Genomic DNA, 24205 nt, shown 5'->3' on the forward strand with positions numbered 1-24205 from the left:
AAGTATTAAAGCCTTTTTATTTCTTTTTGGTACAAATTTTATCTCTGTATTAAAAATGTTCCCTGGCTTCTTTCTGATCAGCAGTGTTAGACTGGAATTAAATCAAAGCAGTTCTTCAAATGCTGCCTCTCTTCCCTCAGTGTTTTGCCACAGAGAGAAGAGAAACTAAGCCTGAGGAAACCTCTTGGCTGCAAGTAAGGCAAATGACTTAAATTCAGCTGGGAAAGATTGTGACTTCCTTCTTCCTCAGTGATCCAGTGCTGGCAGTGAAAATGTCCCCACTGAAACAGGCACTGGGAAAAAGTCCATTTTCCAGGAATAAAAAGTTTCTCTGGGCACTTCTCAGCATCAGGCTCCTCTTTCGCCGGATGAGGACTTCACTGAGGCATGATGTAATAGAAAAAGCAGGGAAACCCCAGCAGCTTTTTGTCACTGGAGGTGTTTTCCTGGAGATCCAGAGAATGGATAAGTAGTGCTCAAAAAAATAAATAATCAAAAAGCAGTCCAGACCAATAGACTTTGTATTGTGCATACTCTTCTGTGCAGTGATGCAGGCCATGCTGACCAGCTCCTGGAGGGCTTGAGAAAAGGTCTCACCACTCCTTATAGACAACCTGGACGGTTCCTCTTGAAGCTGGTCCCAAGAATCCGACCTGATTTTGGATATTTGTGACAACAGTTGTCATCCTGCACTCAGCACGGCTCTGGGGTGAAGCAATGCTCTGGGAGCTGGAAGGCTTTGTTAGAGCACAATGGGCTGTTCCTGAAGTGCTGGGAGGAAGGCCAGGGGTGTCATGGTGCCAAAACGCTTCTGCACACAGGAATAGCAAAGGTAGCCACCCATATCCCTGCTGCCATTGCTCTGCAGGGGAAAAAGATGTGAGAGAAGAGTGAGGTTGGAGGAATGCGGCCTCCTGCTCCCAGCCTTGGGCTCAACCCACTGGACCAGGTAAGAGTGCAACGATGTGCCTAAAGTATCTCCTATCACCTCCCATGCAAAGAAATCCACTGTGGGACAGTTTGCTTAATAGCTGCAGGTTTTCTTTGGGGAAGGAAGGGGATGCATGGTCAGGCAGCTGCTATCTCCTCCCATCCACATGCACAGCTCACTGCAATGATAGCGAGTGAATCCTGCTCTTATCACCGCCCATATTCCCTCCTGATGGATCAGAGCCATCTCTTATCTCCTGACCCAGACATGGAGACCCACTGGATTTACCATGTGCTACGTGACTGCACTTTCTGGGTGAGGATCAACCTCAGAGCCATAAGGTGGAACTCAAGCCAAAACTGGACCCAAAAATCAGACTGTCACCCTCTTGCTAGTTCACATACAGCTCCTGGCAGGGACAAATCATGCTCTGCTAATCTCCAGATGGATGTTTGATGGCTTCTGCAGAGAGAGGCAGATGCCCCAAGAGAAACTGAGGTATGACACAAGAAAAAACCCTAAACTGCCTCCACTTGAGTCCACAGTCTCAAGAGAGAGGTCAAGACTAGAGTGACTCTGTAGGAATTGCACCACCAACCCAAATTACGCATTCAAGAGGTCAGAGATAAAGGTCTGAGCCACGGGACACTCCTTGCTCACTTCCATAGAAACTTAGCACTGAAGTTGTCCCCTTCCCAGGAGATAGCTCAGAATGACAACAGCCATCCCATGGCAGGAGCAGCCTGTGAAGGCTCATGATGGAAAAGCGTGACCTTATAGGTCTTTGGAGTGGTAGGCTTGCTCAAGACCAAGAAGCAGCGATTGCAGGGGACGTACATGAATCAGAGGCAGCTTCTTCACAACCAGCCTGGTGCCAGATTGCAACGTCTGCGTACACCCTTGTGCAGAACAAGCAACCCCGTTCTTCACAGCCTCACCCATCAGCTCCACTCGAAGGAAATGCTCCTAGGAGACAAGAAAAGCGGAACTACAATAAATAACACCCACAGGGAGCTGAGATATGGGAACAGTTGATTTTTTGGTGTTAATTTTTTTTTGGAACGCCCCGGGAAATGAGTTGCAATAGGGCATGTTTATAAAAACACTGCCGAACAGTAACTAGTGACAACAAAACCAAGCAGAACTCAATGGCAGCAGGCAAGGAAGGAAACGAAGTAAGAGCACTGCAAACAGAAAAGGGAACCTTGCTGTAAGATAAGGAAGGAGGCTATGAAGACAACATCCAAAAGGAAGAATTGGGGAAAAACGCTGCACCACTGCAACTGAAAGCACAGTGCAGAGCAGTGGGAATTGTGGACAGAGTGTTCTCAGCTATTTTGGTCTACACCAGGAGGTCACGGTCCACCCTCAGCATGAATCTGAGGGTGAATCTCACCATCTTCCTTTTTTTTTTCTTTTTTGTGTTCCTCCATCACAAAAAGACCCTCCAAATGTCTTTGGAGACATTCAAGGTCAGGCTGGAGTGGGCTCTGAGCAACCTGATCGAGCTGCAGGTGCCCCTGCTCATTGCAGGGGGGATGTTACACATCAGGCAGCGCTGCTCAGCCAAATTGATGGCTTTGCTTTGGTGCAGCGTGACTCAAAGTGCAGCTATCAGGGCCCCATGTTGCCCTGCTCAAGGTTTTGCATACTTTGGAAGGATTTCGCTTACCCCTGCCCATCCCAAAAGATGCTCCAGGGACTGTGACATTAGCAAGCATTTCTTCGCACGTGTCACCGCAACATAGAGCAGGTTCCATTCATCCTCGGGATACATGCCTAAATAGAAGAGAAGATCATGACTGCATAGCTCTGCCACGCTATAACTTCAGCTGGCTCTCCTGAAATGACAGCCAGAGCTTTTCTAGGACACTTGCTCTTGCAAACAGAGCTCCCAACAAGCCCTGCCTTTTCCCGTTGGCTGGAAAGCATTGGAATAGGGTGAAAAACTAAAGAATGACTCAAAAGGTGGTTAGAAGGAGGGGAGATGCAAAGTGAAAGTTTTCTAGCTGGAAACTTTATTATCTGGCTGCCTTTGTAAATGGCAAAATAACTAATTACATAACAAATCATCATCAGAGCTTGAAGCTGCCACTGGAATAAATTAGAATACTTTTCTGAATAACTTCTGGTCTCAAATTCTGATTGAAATGGAGCATAGTGTGGGTTGAGATTTAGTCCAGTGCACTGAGACACTGGGAAAGGCTTAATAATTGACTCTGAAATTCTGCCCCCTATAGAATTCTTTCCTAATGAAGGATTCAAAAGAGGCATTTTAGAATGGTGTTTGATATGGTAGGTCTTTTCCCATACAACATCATTATTTTTATGCAGATCCTGAGGCAGTGAGACATTAAGAGACTTTCTCAAGGTCAGTGAGTCAGAGGCAGAAATGATAAATGAATGCCAGTTGTGGCCTTCACTCCTCTTGTCACCAAAGGTCCCAGCATACCCAGTTGTTTTTGCATAAAGGGTGCAACCCTGGGAGAAGAAGACAGGCTCCCAACCACATCTGGTTGATCCTTGGGGTTAGCATGTCCTGCATGAAGTTACTGATGAGTCCGTTATCCTTGATGGGCTAGCTCCCTGGGGACAGTTTTGATCAACAGCTTCTAATTGGCTGTGTTGTCATTCATTACCCTGGGAGAAAGCTGTGGGAAGGGTCAAGTGAAGGCTTTCTTGCATGATTTTCTTATGATACAGACTCATGTTTAATTTTAAATGCCCGTGGGATGATACTCATCGGATTCCTGGGGTGACAATGGATACCTTGGAGATCAGAAGTCCTGCAGCAGAGTGGTGATGCATTGGAACAGGCTGCCCAGGGAGTGGTGGAGTCACTGTCCCTGGAGGTGTTCAAGAACCATGGAGACATAGCACTGAGGAACATGGGTTAGTGGGCACAGTGGGGATAAGCTGGGCTTGGACTTGAGCTTGGTCCTCTCCAACTGTAATGATTCTATGAATTATATGATTCTGTGACTTGCAGAGCAGCACAGCAAGACCAGGAGGGTGCTACATGGCTCACAGCAGTGTCTATCCCAAGTGTGGTCTCTCTGTGTTGCCAGAAGGGAACTACAAGATCAAATGATTTCTAGAACAGCGCAGGCTTGCAAGATAAGCACCAGCATCACTCTTTGCTTTCCCATTTTCAGGTCAGGATGGGTGCCACACACAGGTATTCCCTTACCAATAATGAATTGAGGTCTTCTCTGGTTATTGCCACTGGCACATGGTACGTCCACAAAGTCGTCTGCAACCAGCACTGTGTCAAACTCCAGGCCTTTGGCTTGGTGGACGGTGCCTATTAGGTAATCTGTAACCAGAGCACACACACACAAAAAAAAGGAAAAATTGTCCACGTTGCTGCAGTGACTGCCATGTTTAATTTCACAATTTTATAATTCCGTTTTGCACGCATTTCACCTCTCCCCATATACAAACTGGGAGCACAGCACTGCTAGCAGGAACATAGATCACTACAGGCAACCCCCCAGCCAAGGATGATGTCTGGTTATTAGCAGCCTGAGCTCCAGCCCCAACTCCCAACCAGGACCGCTCTTCATTTGGTGAATTATCAGTGTGATTGCTTTGTGCCCCATCTCAAAAACCCAGAAAGTCGAAGGGCAAATGCAACAGCAAGCACAAAAAGCAGAACAAAGTCCAAGAGCTTTCCATCTGTAGAAAGTACGGCACCCAGAGCTTTATCTGCCATTGGCAAAGCCACGTTAAGCAATCCTTTGGTGGCACGCTCATCATCCTGAACACCTGGAGACCCAGATATGCCTTACTGTCCTACTTCCTTTCTCCCTAAAAGACCAACTTGCTCCAACCTTTCTGCAGAATGAGGTGGATTCAGCACTGAAGCTGTGCTGAAAAAAGACCTGAACTTGTTTCTTTACGACACAGCTTGGCCTTACCTGCCATAGCTTCTTGCAACACGTGGCTCCTCTCGATTTTCTGCACCAACTCAGGGATCCGCTCTTTGAATTTCTCCACTATCCTAATCTTCATTTCCAGCTCTTTGTCATCGACACGCGTTGCATATTCCTTCAAACCAATGAAGCCCTCGTTTTCTTCCCATCTTTTGATAAAGGAGTCATTTATCACAAGGTTTGCTGAAGAGAAAGTAGCAGATGACATGTGTCTATTTAACAGGGCACGTGTAATGGTGTTTTTTTTAATTTCTCATTGAATTTCAGAGCAACTATTAGAGAACGCAGGTGTGCAACAGTGCACAGACTGCTGCTGTGGGACACAAGGGCTTGGGATGTACTCCTTGCTCTGTCACAGCTGTGATGATACAATGGCTTCAGTTGGAAGAGACCTTAAAGATCATAGAATTGTAGAAGAGTTTGGGTTGGAAGGGACCTTAAAGACCATAGAATGGCTTCAGTTGGAAGAGACCTTAAAGACCATAGAATGGCTTGGGTTGAAAGAGACCTTAAAGACCACAGAATTATAGAAGAGGTTGGGTTAGAAGGGACCTTGAAGATCATCGAATCCTAGAATAGGTTGGCTTGGAAAGGTCATTAAAGATCATAGTTGCTGACAGATTTGAGGAAGGAGCAACGGGAAAATATTCACTGAGCTCACTCATTTCTGTTGCTCAAGAGTTTCCTAAAAAGGCTGCAAACCTTTCACCCCTGGGGCAATTTGTAAATCAAGGGGAAAAGCTTCTGAGCAGTCTGAAAATGCTCTAATGGAACTTCAGAGCTTGGAGCAGGAACTCAGAGGCAGCCCCAGGGCCCTTCCAACCTGCATTATTCCCTCCTCGTACCCAGATGGCAAGGAGTTTTCCTAGTAGCTCATGTTCCAATGATCCAGTAACAACATGCCTATAATCATGCACAGCAGTAATCAACTGTTTCTCTATGCTCCACACATAACAATGCATACCAATTTCTGCCAATTCTGTGTATGAATTTCTGCAGAATTTCATGTGCACAGTTGGCAGATTTTAAATGAATGACTCATTTCCTACATGACACCAACAGAGAAAAAGAACTGTGAAAGAGGATACAACAAATGAGATTTAAGAACAACAAAACCCAACAACAACAACAAAAAATTGAGTGGACTGGATGATCCTTATGGGTCCTTTCCAACTTGGGATATTCTACCATTCTATGAATCCCAAAATAGGGAAAGCTTTTTGCCAACTGAAAAACAAAATCAAATCAGAAAATCAAAGGGAAAAAATCCTGAAGTATCCGTTTATATCAGTTTATTGGTCTCCTGTAGTCAAGATAAGGCATTGCAGAGGGATGCTGTGGAGGGCTCTGTAACAGACCCCACAATTTCTGAGCAACCAAAATAGCCAAGCCTATGATATCATCACTGGGAAGTCAGTTTGACATAGACCACGGCATGGCAAAATATAAAACATCTAGAAGCCTTCCATCACTCTAGCAAATAGTGGAACACCAGTGCTGCTGTAGGGAAGCTCACAGACAGAAGGGTGAGGATGTATGAGTCTATGATTCTACGTGCTCACCTTTTTCCCGTTCATCTGCAGGTTGACTGAGCTTCCAAATATCATGAATTTTGCTCAGGCCAAATCGCACAAGCCCCTGTAATAATAATAATTAAAAAAAAAACCACAACAATTTGGCTTAATATACACAGGTAAAGGTGCTGCCCAGAGTTTATTTTGTTCTATCACAAGATGCATCGGTCTTAAATTTATCACCCTGAACTGCACAGACAACAAATTTTGGTACACAGCAGTCAGCTCAAACACCCACTCATGTTTAAGAACTTAAAACATCAGCCTAAAATTCAGAGGACCAGGTTAGAACACATTCAGCACGAAGACAGTTTGTTCTCTCTGTGCTTTTACATCTCTAGGTGCTGAACAACATCTCAAATTAAATCACAGCTAAGTTTCAGAGCTTGAAGATGAATGACTCTTCTGAGGCTTCTGAAATGTGGAGCATTCAGATGTCCCTGCAGTTCACACATCTGAATTTCTGCAGACATGCACACGCACAGAGAAGGAGTTGCTTACACTCAGCAGATCAACCACATCTATTTCAAGATGCACAGGTGTCACTGCTGCAAGTGCTGGCAGGCCTGGGGACGCGCAAGACACGTTGGCAATTTCCCCTTACCCCAATGATGTGTATTTTAATCTGCCTCTCTCTTCCAGCAAGCTTCGCGGCGTCCTCAAACACCGTGAAATTGCTTCGTGATAGCATTGTTATCTTCCCTTCCATGCTGCCTCTTACATCACCTGCACAAAGAAACTGCCAGTTAGTGGGTATCCAAAAACCAAAGATCCTCATAAACCAGCATTAAGCCAGAGATGCTTTGTCTACTATGCAGTAGGTCCGCGGCTCCTGGGCACTGAACAGAGCTGTGTGGTGCAAGGACACGACTTACCCTCTTGGTTTCCACCCACTAATGTCTTATTCCTGATGCCCTTGCAGACATCCAGAATGGTTGCTCCAACGTAAGCTATTTCAGGACCAAATCTGAAACTCTACATGGAAAAGGGAAGGAAATAGCATGAAAAGAAGAAGTTGTTATAGCCTACAGCAGCATTACTATGTATGGAGTATACAATTCTCACCAAACTTCTGGACGTTTTTCTTAGAAAAAGCAACCAAATCCCCCCCAGTTATTCCAAGAAACCACTCTTCCAGCAAAGGTAATAGCAACTGTGCAGTGAGATGTGACTACTACATAGGGCAAAAGATGGTTTCCAGCCTCTCCATTTCAATAAGACTCTTTCCCAGTAGGTTAATGGGATATGTCATATCTGTCCTGTGGGCAGGAACTAGAGTCTCTGCTCCTGTGTAGCTGTCCCTAGGTACTGCCCCTTGGCAAGGCTGGCATGGTGCAAGGGGGAAAAGGCAGCTTGCACGGTGGCAGCTCTGGCTTAGGAGCTGGCTGTGGTTGAGCCTGTCTTGTTGGTTTAAGCTGATTTATTCTTCACAGAGTCCTAAAGGTTCCTCCTTTACATTAGCTGTGGAAACCATATAGCCACATGGCCAAAAAAATGCATCAGGGTGAGCTTTCTGCTAGAACAACAGCAGATTGGATAACCTAGCCTGGAAATGCAAACATCATTTACACTGAAAGAAGGAGGGAATTCTCTTCAGGGGTAAACTCAGATTGGCTGAAGCTGCTTATGAGAATTATGCCCTTGATAGACGAACAGGGCAGGAGATACCATGGACAAATAGTGCTGGCTGGTAGGACTAACAGTACAGCAAGGAGGGTATCTGCCCCTGCACACTCAGCAGGAGCTGAGAACTCACCCAGAAAAAGAGGATGTCCTCAAAATGGGCCATTCACTAAGGTCTATATCCCACTACCCATTTTTCAAGCCACATGCCTTCCCATTATAGGAAAGGCAAGATCGCTCCAGTAAGAGGCATGATGGGTGTGAATTTGAAGAGCGCACCACTAATCCAGACAAAGCAAATACTCCACATCCATGAACTCGAGAGGCCTGCTAGACACCTTCTGAAGAAGGACATGAAACATTTTCCACTCTATTTGTGATCCACCCAAAGCAGACCTTCATCACGGTTTAGTGAGCATGGCAGTTGATGGCTTGATGGTTGGGCTAGATGATCCTAGAGGTCTTTTCTAATCTTAGCTCCAATCTTAGATTCTATGAATGTAGGCTCTTACCTGGGTCAGGTAGTAGATATGGGTATGAGGCACCGTGTAGAGGGTATTGACAGCACCTCGGAAGGAGTAGATCTGTTGATGAGGGTCTCCTACGAGGATTACACCACATGTCTGTGACAGCACAATATCCACAATGGCTGCAGGAAAACAACAGAGTGTTAAAAGAGGGCCTGCTCATAAAGCCAGAGTGAACTTTGTGTTATTTCGCGCCTGTACAGAGGGAAGATCTCTTTCCTGACAACTCACGGTACTTAAGAAGGGGTTAACACAGCTACAGGAGAAAGCAAGTTGCTGAAAAGCAATGAGAACAGTGCAGCTCACTGAGAACTCCATAAGCATCTTCCCACTATTTTAGTCTGAGGGTTTTTTTCCTGGGCTCAGACTGCACAGAATCCAAATCTGGCACGTGTCAGCCCAGCACAAATCCACCACCCATCCCCGTGGACCTGGATGTTGACTCAGGGCACACACTGCAGTGAAGCCCTTTGGTTCAAACAATCACAGCGGTTGGAATAGACCTCTGGAAATAGTCCAGTCCAACTCCCTGCTACAGCAGGTTCTCTACACCACCAGGTCGGTCTCTGCTCTACCAGATTGGTCAAGCATTGATTTCTCCTTGGTGAATCCACGTTGACTACTCATGATAACCTTCTTCTCTTCCACTTGCTTGGTGATGACATCCAGAATAAGTTGTTCCATCACAAAAATTTAATTCCAAGTGGGCCTCAGCCTTCCTTATTGCATCCCTGCATGCTCTGGCAATGTTCCTATATTTCCCCCCAAGTAGCCAGACTCATTTTCCACATTCTGTAGATTTTCTTCTTCAGTTGAGTTTTTCCATGAGCTCCTTGCACACCCAGGCAGTTCTCCTGACACCTTTTCCCTGTTTCTTACTCTTAAAGATGAACTGATCTTGAGCTTGGAAGACATGGTGCTTGAACATCAGCCAACTCTCTCGGGTCCCCTTATCTTCCAGTACTCTAGCCCATGTGATATCTCCAAGTAGATCCTTGAAGAGGTCAAAGTTGGCTCTTCTGAAGTCAATGGTTGCAATCCTACTTACTGTCTTGTTTCTTCCATCTAAGAAACTGAACTCCACTATCTCATAATTGCTGTATTCAAGGCTGCTCTCAGCCTTCACATCCCCAGTCAGCCCTTCCCTGTTGGTAAGAACAAGGTCCAGCAGCACATGTCTCCTTCTTGGATCCTCCACTAGCTGCATCAGAACACTATCTTCCACACACTACTGGAACCTCCTGGACTGTGTGTGTCTGGCAGTGTTGCTTATCCAACAAATAACAGGATGACTAAAGCCTCTCAGATGAACCAGAGCCTGGAACTATGAGGCTACTTCCAGCTGCCTGTAGAAAGCAACTCACCAACTTCCTCCTCCTGATCAGGTAGCCTATAGTATACACCCAAAACAGTATCACCCATATTAGCCTGTCACTTACTTCTCATCCATAAGCTCTCCACTCATTCATCATTCTTCCCTAGGCAAAGCTAAATCCTCCAAGTTCAGGTCTTCAAAGAATACAAGTGTGAGATGGTCTGATCAAGCCTTTGAGCTGATTTAACAGCTCCTGAAAACACCAAACCATCTTCTGCCCCTCTCCCTGTGATCTTCAGCACACAATTCAGTCCACTTGGATACCCCTTACAGAACCAAGTCAACCTCCTTTGCAACAGAGAGTTACTCCCCATATACCCCTGGCAAAGAAAGCCAACTGGAAGGTTGACCTAGGAAGACTGCAGCTGTTTTAACACTCACCTGGAGTACAGTCCTGTGCTTCATCAACAAAAATGGCATCATATCCTGAAAGCTGAGGCTTACTGAGCTGCCAGAGTTTCAAATACCCTGAGAAAAAGAGAGATGGTCATTTACTTGTCTTGATCTCTTAAGAATAGCAGCTGCTGGCTCTACCCTTTGCTTGGAAGTTGCATGGCTCCTCGCTACCTGAAGGCTATTTGACACCTACACTCTCTTACCATCACAAGTGATCTTGTATTTCCTCTCTACATCTCCATCCAGCTTCTTCATGTTGCGCCATATCTCTTTCGCTTCTTCCACATTGATCTAAAAAAGAAAACAGAAGAGTCTGGAGAGATTGTTTTGAGCAGAACATGAGTCCAGGCACAGCAGACCTCAAAATAGCAGAACGGATGGTAAAGGCAAGCCATGAGGTTGTTTCTTGTGTTCACATGCAATATCACGCTGCTACTCGGGCACTGATACAAACGCATGCAGTCTCTTCTCTTTTTCCCTTGTAGGGAAGAAACATTTGCAGTGAGCAGCAAGAGATGTAAATCTACTGTCCAGATGCCAACTGTGCAAGCAATCAGGCTCCAGTTCCTTTGGACCTGTCACCAGACGAAAAATACTTTTTGAAAGTCAGTTCTGAAGCACAAAAGCTTGTGAACAATGAGATATGGGACGACCACAGCCCACAGTCTACAGCCCTTGTAGAAATATTCTAAACCTTGCAGCCCAAATCTTCTTTCAGCACGGGTACTCACTCTCTTTTCTTCTGGTCTGACAAGTTTTCTCTCTCCATGGGTGTTTTTGAACCAAATAGGTGTGTGTTCTTCGCAGATCTCATCATCTGAAGAGGCAAAAAAGTTTTCAAGGGTCTGCGAGACTGTTTTCCCTCTTATGAAGACAGATTGTCCCTCACGGTTCTGGATGAGAAAACTCACAGAGTACGCCGAGAGCTTCGAGAAGTTCAGTTTGCCTTTCTCTTTATAGCTGTGCCACAAAAATTAAGAGATGTTGAAACACGCACCAAAAGCCTACAGGAGAAGCTAGCTCATGATGCACACGAACACTCACAGAAGCTGTTTTACATGCCCTATTTTGACCTGGTAATGGAACACCTTAAAAATCTGTACCTACTTATCCTCACTATACCCCTGACGGAACCACAGACTTATTCGTTTTACACATTTTTGTAGATGGAATGTTAAGGCAGAGAGGTATTCCCATCATTTATCCCTGCAATTACAGAGTGTTCTCAAAACAATGCGAGAGGATTCCCCTCCTCTTTTGTGTCGTGGCTCATTTTCCCTTCTGCAGTGTGGATGTGCCAACATAACTGCTGGTAACGGTGGAAACGGAATTATTAGTACAACTCAGGCCTAAGGAAAGCAAAGTTTAGAGCCACTGAAGTGCAAGGTGAACAAATTAGGCCAGAAAGAGGTAAATCCATTCACAGTGGCTTTCTACCTCCCTGTGAAGTGCTCCTTGGCTACAAACATAAGCAGGATGAATGGCCCCAAAACAGCTATGGGACTGACAGGGAAATGAATCTGTTTACCCAGACTCACATGGTGCTAAAACCACTGACCCATCCAACCTGAAAGACTTTGGAAACTGTACATCAGAGTCTGACTTGAAGCAGGTGGAAGAAATCAACCATCTCCCCTATTATTTTGCCTTTCTCGAGTTCAGACCTTCCTTGCCTGCCACCTCTTCCCTTCTCCCCTAGGGAATCAAAAATTCCCACTCACTGTTTGCCGACGCTTCCGAATGCTAACGAGTGAAAAGTCTTGCAGGTAACATTTCTGGGGAAGACGAGGCTGCCCCTCTCTGCAACAGCTTTATTAAAAGTCACATAGAGGAAACTGAGGTCAGCAAACTTCTCCGCGTACTTCACCAACGTTGAGGTCTTTCCTGTCCCTGAAGAACAGAGGTGCCAAAAATTATCTATTGCCAGGAATGAATGAATGTGCACACCTTCTGTTAGCATTACCTTCCTGTACTAACTGCGTAGCAGGGGTATTTGCAGCTAATGGGAATTTATTCACAGTCTCAAACGAAATCAGAAGCCACAGAGCAGAGTAGCTCTGAGAAATTACACTCTGCAGCCTAAAAGCTCTGAAAAAATAATCATTTTGCTTTCCAGTATTCTAGAAGCCTCAGCACACACAGAGATACTGGTTCCTCTGAGAGGCAGCTTGGTAAACGAAATGTCAAAATTGCTCTTTTAAATGATTCATGAGTTCCTTTCAGTGACGCAGCCCAGATCATGAAAGGAATAGTACCAAAGTGTATTTCATCCACATTTGGCATGTGAATGTGACACTGACACTCTGCCAGATCCCCTAGAGAAAAGTCTGAGGCTGGTGCTTCCAAGACCTCCTACACGCAACATAGATGCAGAAGGATAAAGCCGCTGCATCATTACATTTATCTAACAGATGCTTTGGCAAGGATCCTCATCCATGTGTCTGGAGAAGGGTGACAAGGTTTGTAAGGCTCTTTCTCCCATTCTGTCTGGTTGTGGTTACATGTAACACATGTTTGTGAACATCCCCATTTTTGTCATTTGGACACGGTGATTTTGTACAGACACGTGAAACCACCGCCACACTGCTTGGCACAGTATGTCCCTTGGCAGACAGCATCCATTAGCTCTGAGCCTCCAGCATGGTGTTTTTAAAGGAAAACCCACTGCAGGTGAAAGGAGGTGATTTACTTTTCCCTCGTCTTTTAAATAGGCTTCCTTGGTTTTATACAATTTCCCTTTACAAAACAGAGCAGAAGATCTCCTGGCTTGCTTTGCTGCTCTTACCTGCAAATGCCATAATTTTCACTATTTGACCACGCTCGATTTTGTGATTCAAAATCCTTTGCTGTTCATGGGTCAGTTTCACTTCAGACAAACTACTAAAAAAAGAAAAGAAAAAAAAAAACCTAAATAAGGAATTAAGAATAAACATTCTCCCGTAGAAATAAATCTAATAGCAGAAGGAAACCCACAAATGATTTGCCCCATCCCACAAGCAGGAGCTTGGCACTGGGACAAGTTGATCATTGTGCAGTACCTGCAAAAAAGTACTACCTTCCACAGAATAAGACTGGAGAGAGGAAAAAAAAAATAATAAAAAGAAAACCCTGCAAAAGGTTTTATAGGAAAAGATCTTCTCAAGGGCACTCAGCCACGCTTTCAAAATTAATTTTGCACCTAGCTGGCTGAGGCTCACTGAAAGCAAACAGCATCTTGAGTTTGAGGTGTCTCGTTGCTTTTGGGAGCACGTATTTTAAACTGCTCTCAGATTCCTCAGCGCAGGACAACAATTGTCTCTGCCTCACGTGGGAGCTGAGAGCTGTGATTAATGTTTAGAAAGGCATTCAGCACTTCCTGCTGGAGTGCAGTTGTTTTATTCATAAAGGTCTGAAACTTGTCATCAGCCCACAGCGTGAAGCCGCTCTTCTCCCCCACAGGATGCGGAAAGGTATAAAGCCTTCTCCAGATATCCTTGACATTTCAGCACCTGGCTTCTTTCAGTACCTGGCTGCTTTATTTTTTATTGAACAAGCAAATTTCTGCTTAGAAAAAAGAAAATGCTTAAAAAGGAAGGAGGAGAACAAAAGGTCTGGGAAACCAAGTAGCAATTAAACCCATCATTTGTTCACCTTCGATTTTTTTTTTCCATTATGGTCTCTATCACTGCTGTAAACAGAGTGATATAATGTGAGTGAATAATGAGTGATTTTATTGGATTTATCTTTTCTAGACCTCTGTGAAGGATGAAAGCATTACTGTGGATGAGGACAAGGAGGCTACGTGACTCAGCCCAACAGAGAGGGAATCAAGCTTGGCTCTCAAAAGGCCACAAAAGCATTTTACTCTTAACTGCTCCTCCTTTCTAGGAAGCAAGCTACCACCTAGTGATAATTCACAGCAACTGTATGTAGAACAGTTAATATATAACAGTTACCAAACAGGATTCAGGAAGAGGAGCTGAATCAATGTCCTGTAGCTGTATTCACAGGTGAACTTCCACATCACTTGCACTACAGTGTAATCACCGGCATGCCAGCCCTCATTTTGGATGGTTGCAACTTGCATTTCTAGAGGAACTGACCGCTGAAATTAAAGCAGCACTCCTCCCTCTTTCCAAAGCATCTTACCTACAGGGAGAGCTGTGATTTGGGAGTATATTTAGGAGTGATTTAGGCTCTGCAAAATTTCAGCAGCCATCACTGTGTTCTGCCAGTACAGCCCCATCGGTGAACAAAGACTTCTAAAATCAGTTAATTTAATTCTTACAGATTTAAGGCTTTCCTCTAGGAATTCAGGCAGAAGATGGCAAGGAGCAGAATAAGGTTTTGTGGTAATCCTTATCCAGGATTGATCCTTATCAAGGAGTCCTGTCAACCAGGCTTTGCTATGAGATGTTTGCTCGGCATCCAAGGTTTGCTGCATACTGCCTGGATCACCTGCAGTGTCATTACCTGGACCAGAAGTCCTGCCTGCAGTGTGAAGATGGTGCTCCCTCTTCTACCACCCGTGGTGCAGTCACAGAAGCATTTTCCATCAGATACAAGCAGTAGAAAATATTGTAATGGATCCTGGCAGGAAGGAAAAGAGGGAATCTGTCACTGAGGAATCATCACTAAGATTAAACTTCTGCAGCCACCTGAAAGACGCCAACATCCTTGAATGCTTTGTGAGTTGTAGTGACAATATTGGTATTTCAAAGTGCAGCTAGTTAGACCTTGGAAAGTGACTGCAAAGGCACCATGGGGACAACTCTGTGGCCTCTCCCTTATTTCTGCTTTGGGTTTGCAAATTTTGTGTTTCAGGGTCTTGCCATGCAAACACGACCTGGGATCAGAGTCCACAGGATCCTTGTGTTCTTCCAAGCCGCTATCAGTAACAGAGGGTGGGGCAGATTGAGACAGAATCTGGGGTTAGTTTGGACCTCTAAAGTGAATCAGTTCCAGTAACTGCCTTAAAGTGATTTTACACAACTGTGTTAGCCCTGACTGTGCTTCAAGGTGCTTTGTTAGTACAAAGAGAGGAGCGTAGCAACTCCATGGCTTTAAATTAACTGCATGCTCAGACTCCCTGGCTGCTCTAGGGAGCTGTAAATAGGTACAAGACAGTTCCCAGATGGCTATTTAAATCCCTATGAGCTAAATCATAAACCTTGTGTGGTCTGAAGAGACTGTGGCAGAAGAGAGGTGGTCATTCATATTTCTGCTCGTCTGCTCCGAGGAGATGGGACGTGGGTGACTCTGACCACAAAGGAATGACACCCTCTGTCTGCCACCTCTTCAGCAGGCTTTTACCCAAGTTAATTATCTTAGCCAGCAATTAGCAGTCACTGACAGGCCAAACGAGCACCCTGACTTCCCTGGCTGGTAGCATGAGCACATGGCCCATGGTTGAGTAAGCAAAGAATGAACTCCTCTTCTGTGTCTAACCTTGCAGATAGCAACTTACAGAACTGTCTTCTTTCTGGCTATAGATTTGTCTTCCAGTCTTCTTATATGAATGTGTGTTCTTAATCTTTACTTCACCCTCAATGCAACTCTGAAGCAAACTGTGGGCTCTTATTAGCATCACCAGGCACCTTTGTGATCAAAAGATGCAGAAAGAACTGCTCTGCACAGCGTCCAGGGGACTTGTAGTGCCATTTAGTAGGAGTGAAGTGAGCAATAAACCTCAGGAAGGTAATATCTGCATGAAATTGTTTTAACTAATACATTTCTATTTCTAAATGAAGCACTGGAACAGGTTGCCCAGAGACATGGTGGATGCCACATCCTTGAAGACATCCAAGGTCAGGATGGACAAGGCTCTGAGCAGCCCGATTGAGCTGTAGATGTCCCTGTTCATTGCAGGGGAGTTGGACTAGATGGCTTTTAAGGGTTACTTCTAACTCAAGTTATTCTATGATTTTATGCAGAAAGTTTGAAAACTGCTTTTGTTTCTGAAAAAAAAATATTTTTCTTGAAAACTATCATCTGGAAAAATGAGTGGACTATGAAATAACATAAGAAGTAAAGCAAATCTAATGGCAGTGCTCCTGCAGAAAGCTATGGATGTACTCAACGTTCCTGAGAAACTGCATGCACCAAGGAACTGCAGAGCCCCAGCCAACAGGAACAGAACGGCCCACGAACATTTATTTGTATGTTACATATTGCCATGTCTTGAAATCATAGAATCACAGAATCACAGAATGGCCTGGGTTGAAAAAGATCTCAGATAGTTTCAACCTCCCTGCTGAGTGCAGGGTTGCCAACCACTGGACCAGGCTGCCCAGAGCCACGTCCAGCTTTGAAAGGGGCATTTCTCCATTCCTTACCTGTTAGTGATGGCAATGTTCTTCTCCCTCATGGCGTACAGCAGTGTGGCAATGCAGTAAAGTGTCTCAGTCACATCCACCACAGAGAGGGAAGAGCGGGGTCCCTGCAGACATGCTATCAGCCTTTGGATGTCACGGACACCATCAGAGAAAAGCACCATAGCTGTGATGATGGCCCACATGTTCTCAGGCTGGGAACAACAAGGAAGACTGAGCAACAAGCTTCGAGTCTTTAGGCAAACCAAAGCAATGCTTATGCCACAATGAAAACTTAAATTCTATTCCATCCCCCTGAACAGCAGAGTAAAGCTTCAAAGGGAAAACTTCTAGATGTGGGAGGGCAGATGTAACTTCAAAGTGCCAACAGCTGTGGGGTGAAGGAGAGGAATAACCATTAAACCTACCCCTGCCGTGCTCTGTAAGTCTGGCAGTTTGTTTGCGATGCAGACTTCAGCCTTTGAGAAGAGGTGGTGACTCTTCAAACACCGGAGGACTGCGCTGGGATCTATGCTCCTGCTGGTGGGAATGGCAGAGACACACCTGCACGGAAGGGGAATAGCAGTATTTGTAAATAAGCCTTATCAAGTAAGCGTATCAAGAAGCACCCACATCCCTTGGTGAATCCATGTAGACTACTCCTGATGACTTTCTTGTCCATCATGCCTGAAAATCATCTCCAGGATCAGCTGTTCCACCACCTTCCCAGGGATGGAGGGGAGGCTGAGTGGCCTGGAGTTCCCTGGGTTCCCTTCTTGCCCTTCCAGAAGGAATGACATTTGCCTTCTTCCAGTCTTCAGGCCCTTCTTCTAGTCACCATGACCAAGGATTATTGAGAGTGGCCTTGCAGTGACAAGGTCACATCTTCCTTGCTGCACACTTTCCTCCTACTTTCTGGGATTCCTGGAGGCTTGTCTTCCTAGTGAAGAATTGAGCTTGGAGACAGACTGAAGAAGGTATTCAGTCCCTTGCCCATCTCATTCAGCAGTGAGCTCGTGTTTTCCCCACTCTTTATTCTGCCACCAATTTACTCAGAGAAATCCTTCCTGTTGTCTCTGATATCCCCGTCCAGATTCAATTACAGCTGGGCTTTGGCTTTCCTAATCTCATCTCTGGAAGCTTGGATAATGTCTCTCTGTTCCTCCCAGCTGCCATGTTCTGTGTACTTCTTTTTTATGCTTACATGTGGCCAGGAGCTACTTGTTCATCCACGTATGCTTCCTGGCATTTGTGCCTGTTTTCCTATTCATTGGGATGGACCAATTTCGAGCTTGGAGGAGGTTGTCCTTGAATATTAACCAGCTTTCCCAGGACCCTCTTCCTTTCAGAGCCTTATCCTATGGGCTCTTCCAAGCAGATCTTTGAAGAGGCCAAAGTCTGCTCTCATAAAGTCCAGGAGCTTCATTTTCACTTTTCTTCAACGCCAGGGCTAAGTCCAACTCCCTAAACACAGCTGCTAAGTGCCATTTAGTATCTTTTGTGGTCTCACAAACCAAGATGACATGCTATAGGTCCTGAGGAACACCTGCTATCATTTTGGATACCCCTGGGCATCAAATGATGCAAGATCTGAATTAATTACAGAATCATAGAACTGTTTGAGTTGGAAGGGACCTTGAAAGGTCACCTAGTCCAACTCCCCTGCAATGAACAGAGACATCTACAGCTAGAAACTTGGATTTCCAACCTGGTTTTGTGCCTAAATCCACGTAGGCAAGCACTTGACAGTTCTGTTACACGGACATGCATGTAAATACTCTACTGCAGCAAGGTGTTAGTCTGCAAGTTCCTTTTGGCTGTCTCAAAGTCTCCTTCCAGAAGACAGACCCACGTTGCCCTTATTCCAATTTGACTCTTCTTATAATATTTAACTGCCATACAAAATTGCTTTCTAGTCTACAGATATCTGAATGAAACACTTATTCATATCAAGGACGCAGCTTGGGCTTACTGCTGAGCTGTGGCAGATAGTCAGTACTGCTTCAAGAAAAAAAAAAAAAAAAACGTCTCTCAGGAAAGGAAAAGACAAAAATACATTGGAGATGAAAGGGACCAGGAAGAAGAGCTCAAATCTCACAGTCTCCATGAAATACTTGCATTTTAGCTAAATCCAGGATATGCTGAGGCTCTATGAGACCTTGGCTGATCAGGAGATGGAAAAGCAGTGGTGAAGTGACAGATCATAAAATATAAGTGGAAGGGACACTGAAACGGACACTCAAGTAGAGTCTCACTCTCTCCAGTGTGGTCACCCTGCAGGAAGCAGGACCATTTATCTCCTGGCAATTCACAGGATAAAAATGGGAGAACACCCAAAGCAATGAAGGTCTGAGGATATACAGCTACAAAGTGCTGAAGCAGACTCACCTGATGAGCCCCAAGATACATTCTTTACGTTGATCTGTTATGGCAAAATCCTGCAAGACCTGTTCAACCCTGCGCAGAGCCATGTCTTCCTTCATCAGGTATTTATGGTACAGCTTTTTCCAAGGGATGAACTGGAATGTGAAACATATACCACCACCTTTCATCTCAGCCAGGAAAATAGGCTTCTTCTGGCAATAAGCTAATCAACATGACTTCCAGAGAAGACACGGAGTTCAAACAGTCCCTGGAGCTTGATGGAAATGGGTATCTAGCATGAGACAGAGAAGGAAAGAGGAGAGAGAGAAGGGCTTGTTCCTTATAGCCTGCCAACAATAGGCTGTCTTTTTCTGGAGCGATGGGAACAGGGTGACATTGGTGTGGTTTCAAATGTGTAAGTGCTAAAGGAATGAGTATGTTTCCAGCACTATTGTGCAGATCTGCTCAGAGAGGGCTTTGAGTGCTTTAAATCCGTCTGCTTATGAAGCCCTGCCCTCCCACATCCTGCTGCTCAGACTGTTTGGGCAAAAAGTTGACCAACAGCAGGTTTACAACTGTTTGCACTGTGAGGGCCTTGACCGTAGGTGAACCAAGCTCTGTAAAAACAGAATTAAAGGTCCTTCTCTTGAAAATAACCTACAGCAGACACCACATGCACGCAGACATGCACACAGTGATGTACACTGGCTGTAAAAGGGCATGGCCCAGTCTGGTAGCCACAGTTTCCTGCATGATCAGAGGTGGAAAAAAAAAAAAGTGCAAGTAAAGGAGTGAAAAGGGATTTGGGGGAGTGTTCTTTCCATGTATGGGAAGAATGCATCAAGTAAAGTTACCCCAGTATTGAAGCTGTCATCTGAGGAGGTATTCACTGAGGTTGTAAATGCCAAAAATATCTAGTAAGAAAGGATGTGGGCACTAGGGAACAATAAAGAGATTTAAAGGTACAAAGAAAGACAGAGATGCTCCTACAGCAACCACAAGACCGAGAAAGAGCAGAGCAGTAAGAGATGGGACAGGCTTGAATCGATGCCACAGCAGTCCTTACCAATGGGTCGCTGACAATATCTCTCCAGTGGTGGCACACCAGGCTCAGGCTTTGATACAGATCAGTCACTGGTAGGAAAGCAAAGACGTTCCTCAGGACTTCATCAGGCAAGTTTCCAATGCTTCCCCGTGGTACTTCCCAGTTCCGAGTCCCCAGGAGCCCGTAGTGTGCATCAGGGACTGGCTCGATCTCTATTTCATCGTCGAGCTCTTCCTTGATTTGACTGGGCTCAGGATGAACCACCACTGCCTTGTTCTCAGGCTCACCCCACAAATCGCGCTCTATCTCGAGTCTGCCTGGAGCTGTGGCAGACAGAGGCCGTTTTCTTGAGTTTTCCATGTACTCATCCTCTGGAAGTGAGGAGGAATCACCACTTGTCTCCATCACGTTGGAGATGCTGCTTTCATCATCTTCGGCGAAGAAAGGATCTGGTATCTCCTCCTTGATGCTTATGTTCTTTGTCCTACCAACAACTGCCTGCTGTGTCTGAGAGATCTTGAAGTAATCCATGATGTTCTTCTGCTGCCCTTGGGCTATGGAAAGAGGAAGAGCATTAGTGAAGTCAACAGAAACAGCACGAAGCACACTGCTCCTGACTGAGCTAACAAGGAGACCTGTGGTTGCGTACGGCAGTAGCTTCAACGTTTGACCTGCGCTGCACGATGAGAAGATCACGGCACCAAGCCTGCTTCAGGCTGCCCCAACTGCAGGGTAAGTCAGACAGACTCTTTCAAGAGGATAAACAGCCATTTCCTGCCAGACACTTCCTGGCTGCAACGTCAGAAAGCACCGGAGACCATAAACAAAACTGAAACTTGGCAAAAGACTGCTCCCAGCCTTTCCCCTTTCTGACAGCCATACGCTCCATGAAGCCCACTGATTTAACTTGTCAGCACCAAGAGTGCACTAGGACCATTCTGTTCTGCTCCTGGTCTGCAGCACATCCTGATACTTAGCTAAGAGGAAATTTGGGGGAAAGAAAAAAAAAAAAAAAAAACAACACAAGCAGCTACTGCTGATTTTAACACATTTCATTCCTGGATGCTCATGAGAGCGAAGCTTAAAAAGGTTTAATTCACAAGGCACTGTCTAAGAAAACAAAACAAAAAAAGCCATCCTCTTAAGTCCTGCTGGTGCCTGAGTCCCATTTGAGCTCACCTTGACTGACATCCCATTCCCCTCCAACAGCACAAGTTCAATGACGGATGACCCCAAACCCATTTTGGTCTATTGTAATTTTTCTCCTCCAAATCCCTCAGGCTTCAAAGTAAACAGCGTACCTCTTGGTTGCCTCCTTGTTCTATGGGTGGGTTGGAGGCCCCTGTTGACATCTCCTCTGCTTCGCCTTTGATTCAAGGGCTGTGTCAGGGAGGACAAACCTTCAGAGCTCCGACTGAGAGCTTCGCAGTCGTCGGCCGTAAGGTGCATTTTCTTAAATCGCTTCACTGCTTTGCCAGCATGCAAAAATAAATAACAAAGCAAAAGGCAAACTTAGCAAACAGTGTTTTGGTCAGGAGTTTCTCCGAATAGCTCCCAGTAGGAGCTTTTACTACTCAGAATCGCAGAACTGTAAGGGTTGGAAGGAAACTCTGGAGATCATCCAGTCCAACCCCCGTGCTGCAACTCCCTGATAAAATGCAACATCTGCATGATGCCTCTGCGACAGTGACCTTGCTCCAAGTCTCCATTCTGTGGTGCCTGAGACTCAGAACAAAACAGGGCAATGTAAAACCAGAATCTGTGTACATCTTGTGTATGCTAAGGAATCAAATACAGGCAGCTGAGTAAAGGCAAAGTGTCATTAGGAGAATGCCAAGGAACCCTGAGCAGTGCAAATCCCTGAGGCAGACAGCAGTGACTAAGAAGGACAGTTAGGAAGCCAAACAAAATCATCCAAAGAGTTTTTTTTTTTTTTAAAGAAAATCTTACTGGAAATCTGGAGGAAGTCCTCTCCTCTTTAAGCTGAGCAGCCAGCAGAAGTCACATAAACAAAGCAACTCGCACCGACGTTGAACACACGCAAGGAAACCAAAGCCACCCCAGAGGGTGGGCTTCTTCCTGGTGTGAGAATTACCAGCAAAACACCGTTTTATCAATACCCCATGCTGCAGAAGATATGCTCCTCTGGCATATCTGTGGCAGCCAGGAGGGTAACAGACAGCGGGATCCAGGGGCCAGCTCGTTTTGCTTGCAGCATTTCCTCCTTTTCATCCACGTCAGCTCTGTGGGGCAGCACTCGGAGTGCCTGTGGAACTCCTCATTCCTCAAAATGGGGCAGGCAAGCAGAAAAACAGCAAAGCGAGGCAGACTGTGAGCAAAGGAGGTGGATGTTAAAAAAAATGCCCTTTCTCGCTTGATCTTGAAAATTTTAAATGGCTCCAAATATTGGAATACCTCAATTCTCTTAGGCATGAGGTTGTGGAGAATGTCAGAGCTGGGGAACCAGCTTCATCCAGGGACAGCAAAAGTTCTCATGATAGATGGGATGCAGGATGCCCCCCCCTTTTGCCAATGGCCCCATTACCAAGCCTTCACCCTACTGTCAAGGAACCCATTGCCAAGGACACCCCCATGACCAAGTGGCCCATGACCAAACGCTCTCCTGTTTCCAAGGGCCCCCCTCCATTGACAAGAGACTCACTGCCAAGGGCTCCTCTGTTGCCAAGGGATCCATTCCCAAGTGTCCCCACTACTGCTAAGGGCCACTTATTACTAAGGGCCCCCCTCCCTTGCCAAGAGCCTCCCCTCATTGCCAAAGGATCCATCATCGAGGGTCCCCCTACTGCTAAGGGACAACGCTTACTGCCGTAGGACCCACTGCCAACAGCACTCCTATTTCCAAGGACTCCTTTCCATTGCCAAGACACCCACTGCCAAAAGACTCCCCATTACCAAGAGATGCATTACCAAGTGTTCTCCCTTCAGCTAAGACGCCCTCCATTTGCCCAGGGACTCCCTTATTTCCAAGGGAACCCCCAGTTGCCCAGGAACCAATGATCAAGGCTCCCCCCTATGGCAAAAGGAGCCACTGCCTAATACTCAACCCTCACCTAACACCCTTCCCACCACCATTTCCAAGGGACCCCTCTTCTGCCAAAGGACCCCCTATTACTAAGGGCCCTCCTTCATCACCAAGGGACCTCCCCAAATGGTTCACCAAAGGATCTATTACCAAGTACTCTCCCCTACTGCTAAGAAATCCCCTTACTACCACGGAACCCCATCCATTGTCACGGGACCCACTGCCAAGGCCCTCTCCCCACCCATTTCCAAGGGATCCATTACCAAGTGCCCCCCCCCCTCCTTCTATGGGACCCCCCAGTGTCAAGAGCCCCTCTTATTTCCAAGGACCTCTAAGGACCAATGGCCAAGGGCCCTCCTACTGCAAAAAGACGCTTTGCTGAGAGTCCCCTTCATGGCTAAGCCCCTCCTCCCACTGCTAAAGAACCTATCACCAAGACCCCCCCCCCACCCCATTACCAAACTCCCACTACCAACGCTCCCCCCGCTACCAGCAACTGCTCTGCTCGTTGCCCTTCTAACATAGGAGCCCCCTCTTTACCTCCCTCCATGACCAAGACCCTCTGCTCTGCTCCTCTTACCGCCGCAGCCACCCCGTTGCTAAGGGGAAGTATCCCCCACCGCACTCACTCCACTTCCGGCACGCTCGTCCCCGCCTCCGCAATCCTCCGACCAATCACGCCCGGCCTCCTCCCGCTGACCAATCAGAGGACTCTCGACGTCACGGCGCTGGCCAATGGTGAGGCACTTCCGTGTTGGGCCGGGTGAAGCCGTGCGAAGCCATTGCGGGGTCGAGAGAATGTTCCCTGAGTTTGCTTAGCGCGGCTCGTACCAGGGGGCGGGGTATGCGTGTGACGTCACGCAGCCGCTGATCCGCTGTCACGGTGACGTCACGCCGCAGGAGGAGCGCGGGTGGGTCCTAAGGGAGGGGCTGGCCTTGTCCCTACGTCGGTGTGGCACTGGGGGGGCTCGGGGGAAGGGGGGTAGGAACTGAGGCCTGGGGGGAGGGGCTGAGGAAATGCGGAGGTTCTGGTTTCTGAGGAATGATGAAGTGTGGTGAAAATGGGACTCCTTCCTTTGTTCTGTTTTGTTTTCCCTGGGGG

General features: G+C 46.2%; 2 protein-coding genes across 9 annotated transcripts in view; one reads left to right on the forward strand and one right to left on the reverse strand.

Annotated features, from left to right (window-relative positions):
- FBXO18 (F-box protein, helicase, 18) lies at positions 1 to 23754 on the reverse strand. 5 transcript variants are annotated; one of them, XM_021384259.1, is made up of 22 exons: positions 23684 to 23754; positions 22011 to 22389; positions 21362 to 21526; positions 20082 to 20614; positions 19040 to 19170; positions 17080 to 17215; positions 16676 to 16866; positions 14814 to 14930; positions 13147 to 13241; positions 12083 to 12251; positions 11093 to 11321; positions 10565 to 10652; positions 10347 to 10433; positions 8576 to 8712; positions 7316 to 7415; positions 7045 to 7166; positions 6429 to 6504; positions 4852 to 5049; positions 4122 to 4247; positions 2604 to 2710; positions 1769 to 1897; positions 1 to 862 (listed from the first exon to the last, which is right to left on the reverse strand). In XM_021384259.1, coding segments are annotated over exons 2-22 (3057 nt in total). In that variant the 5' UTR covers positions 22012 to 22389; positions 23684 to 23754; the 3' UTR covers positions 1 to 742. The 5 variants fall into 5 exon arrangements, with proteins under 5 accessions (XP_021239934.1, XP_021239933.1, XP_021239937.1 ...); XM_021384258.1 differs by having other exon boundaries at positions 23644 to 23753; XM_021384262.1 differs by having other exon boundaries at positions 21362 to 21529; positions 23644 to 23753.
- Positions 23857 to 24205, forward strand: part of ANKRD16 (ankyrin repeat domain 16) — a 19873-nt gene continuing 19524 nt past the window's right edge. For all 4 annotated transcript variants that reach the window (XR_002434248.1, XR_002434250.1, XR_002434249.1 and 1 more), the window contains exon 1: positions 23857 to 24014. The gene's annotated coding sequence lies outside the window, so the exon portion shown is untranslated. The remainder of the gene's footprint in view (positions 24015 to 24205) is intronic.

This window comes from Numida meleagris, chromosome 1 (genome assembly GCF_002078875.1).
Source record: "Numida meleagris isolate 19003 breed g44 Domestic line chromosome 1, NumMel1.0, whole genome shotgun sequence".
NCBI lineage: Eukaryota > Metazoa > Chordata > Aves > Galliformes > Numididae > Numida > Numida meleagris.

Coding starts and splice junctions, on each gene's coding strand:
- FBXO18 (XM_021384259.1), bottom strand. Junction 20,615..21,361: donor AACAAGGAGGCAACCAAGAG/GTACGCTGTTTA, acceptor CTCTTTCCATAG/CCCAAGGGCAGCAGAAGAAC. Junction 16,867..17,079: donor ACTTACAGAGCACGGCAGGG/GTAGGTTTAATG, acceptor TGTTGTTCCCAG/CCTGAGAACATGTGGGCCAT.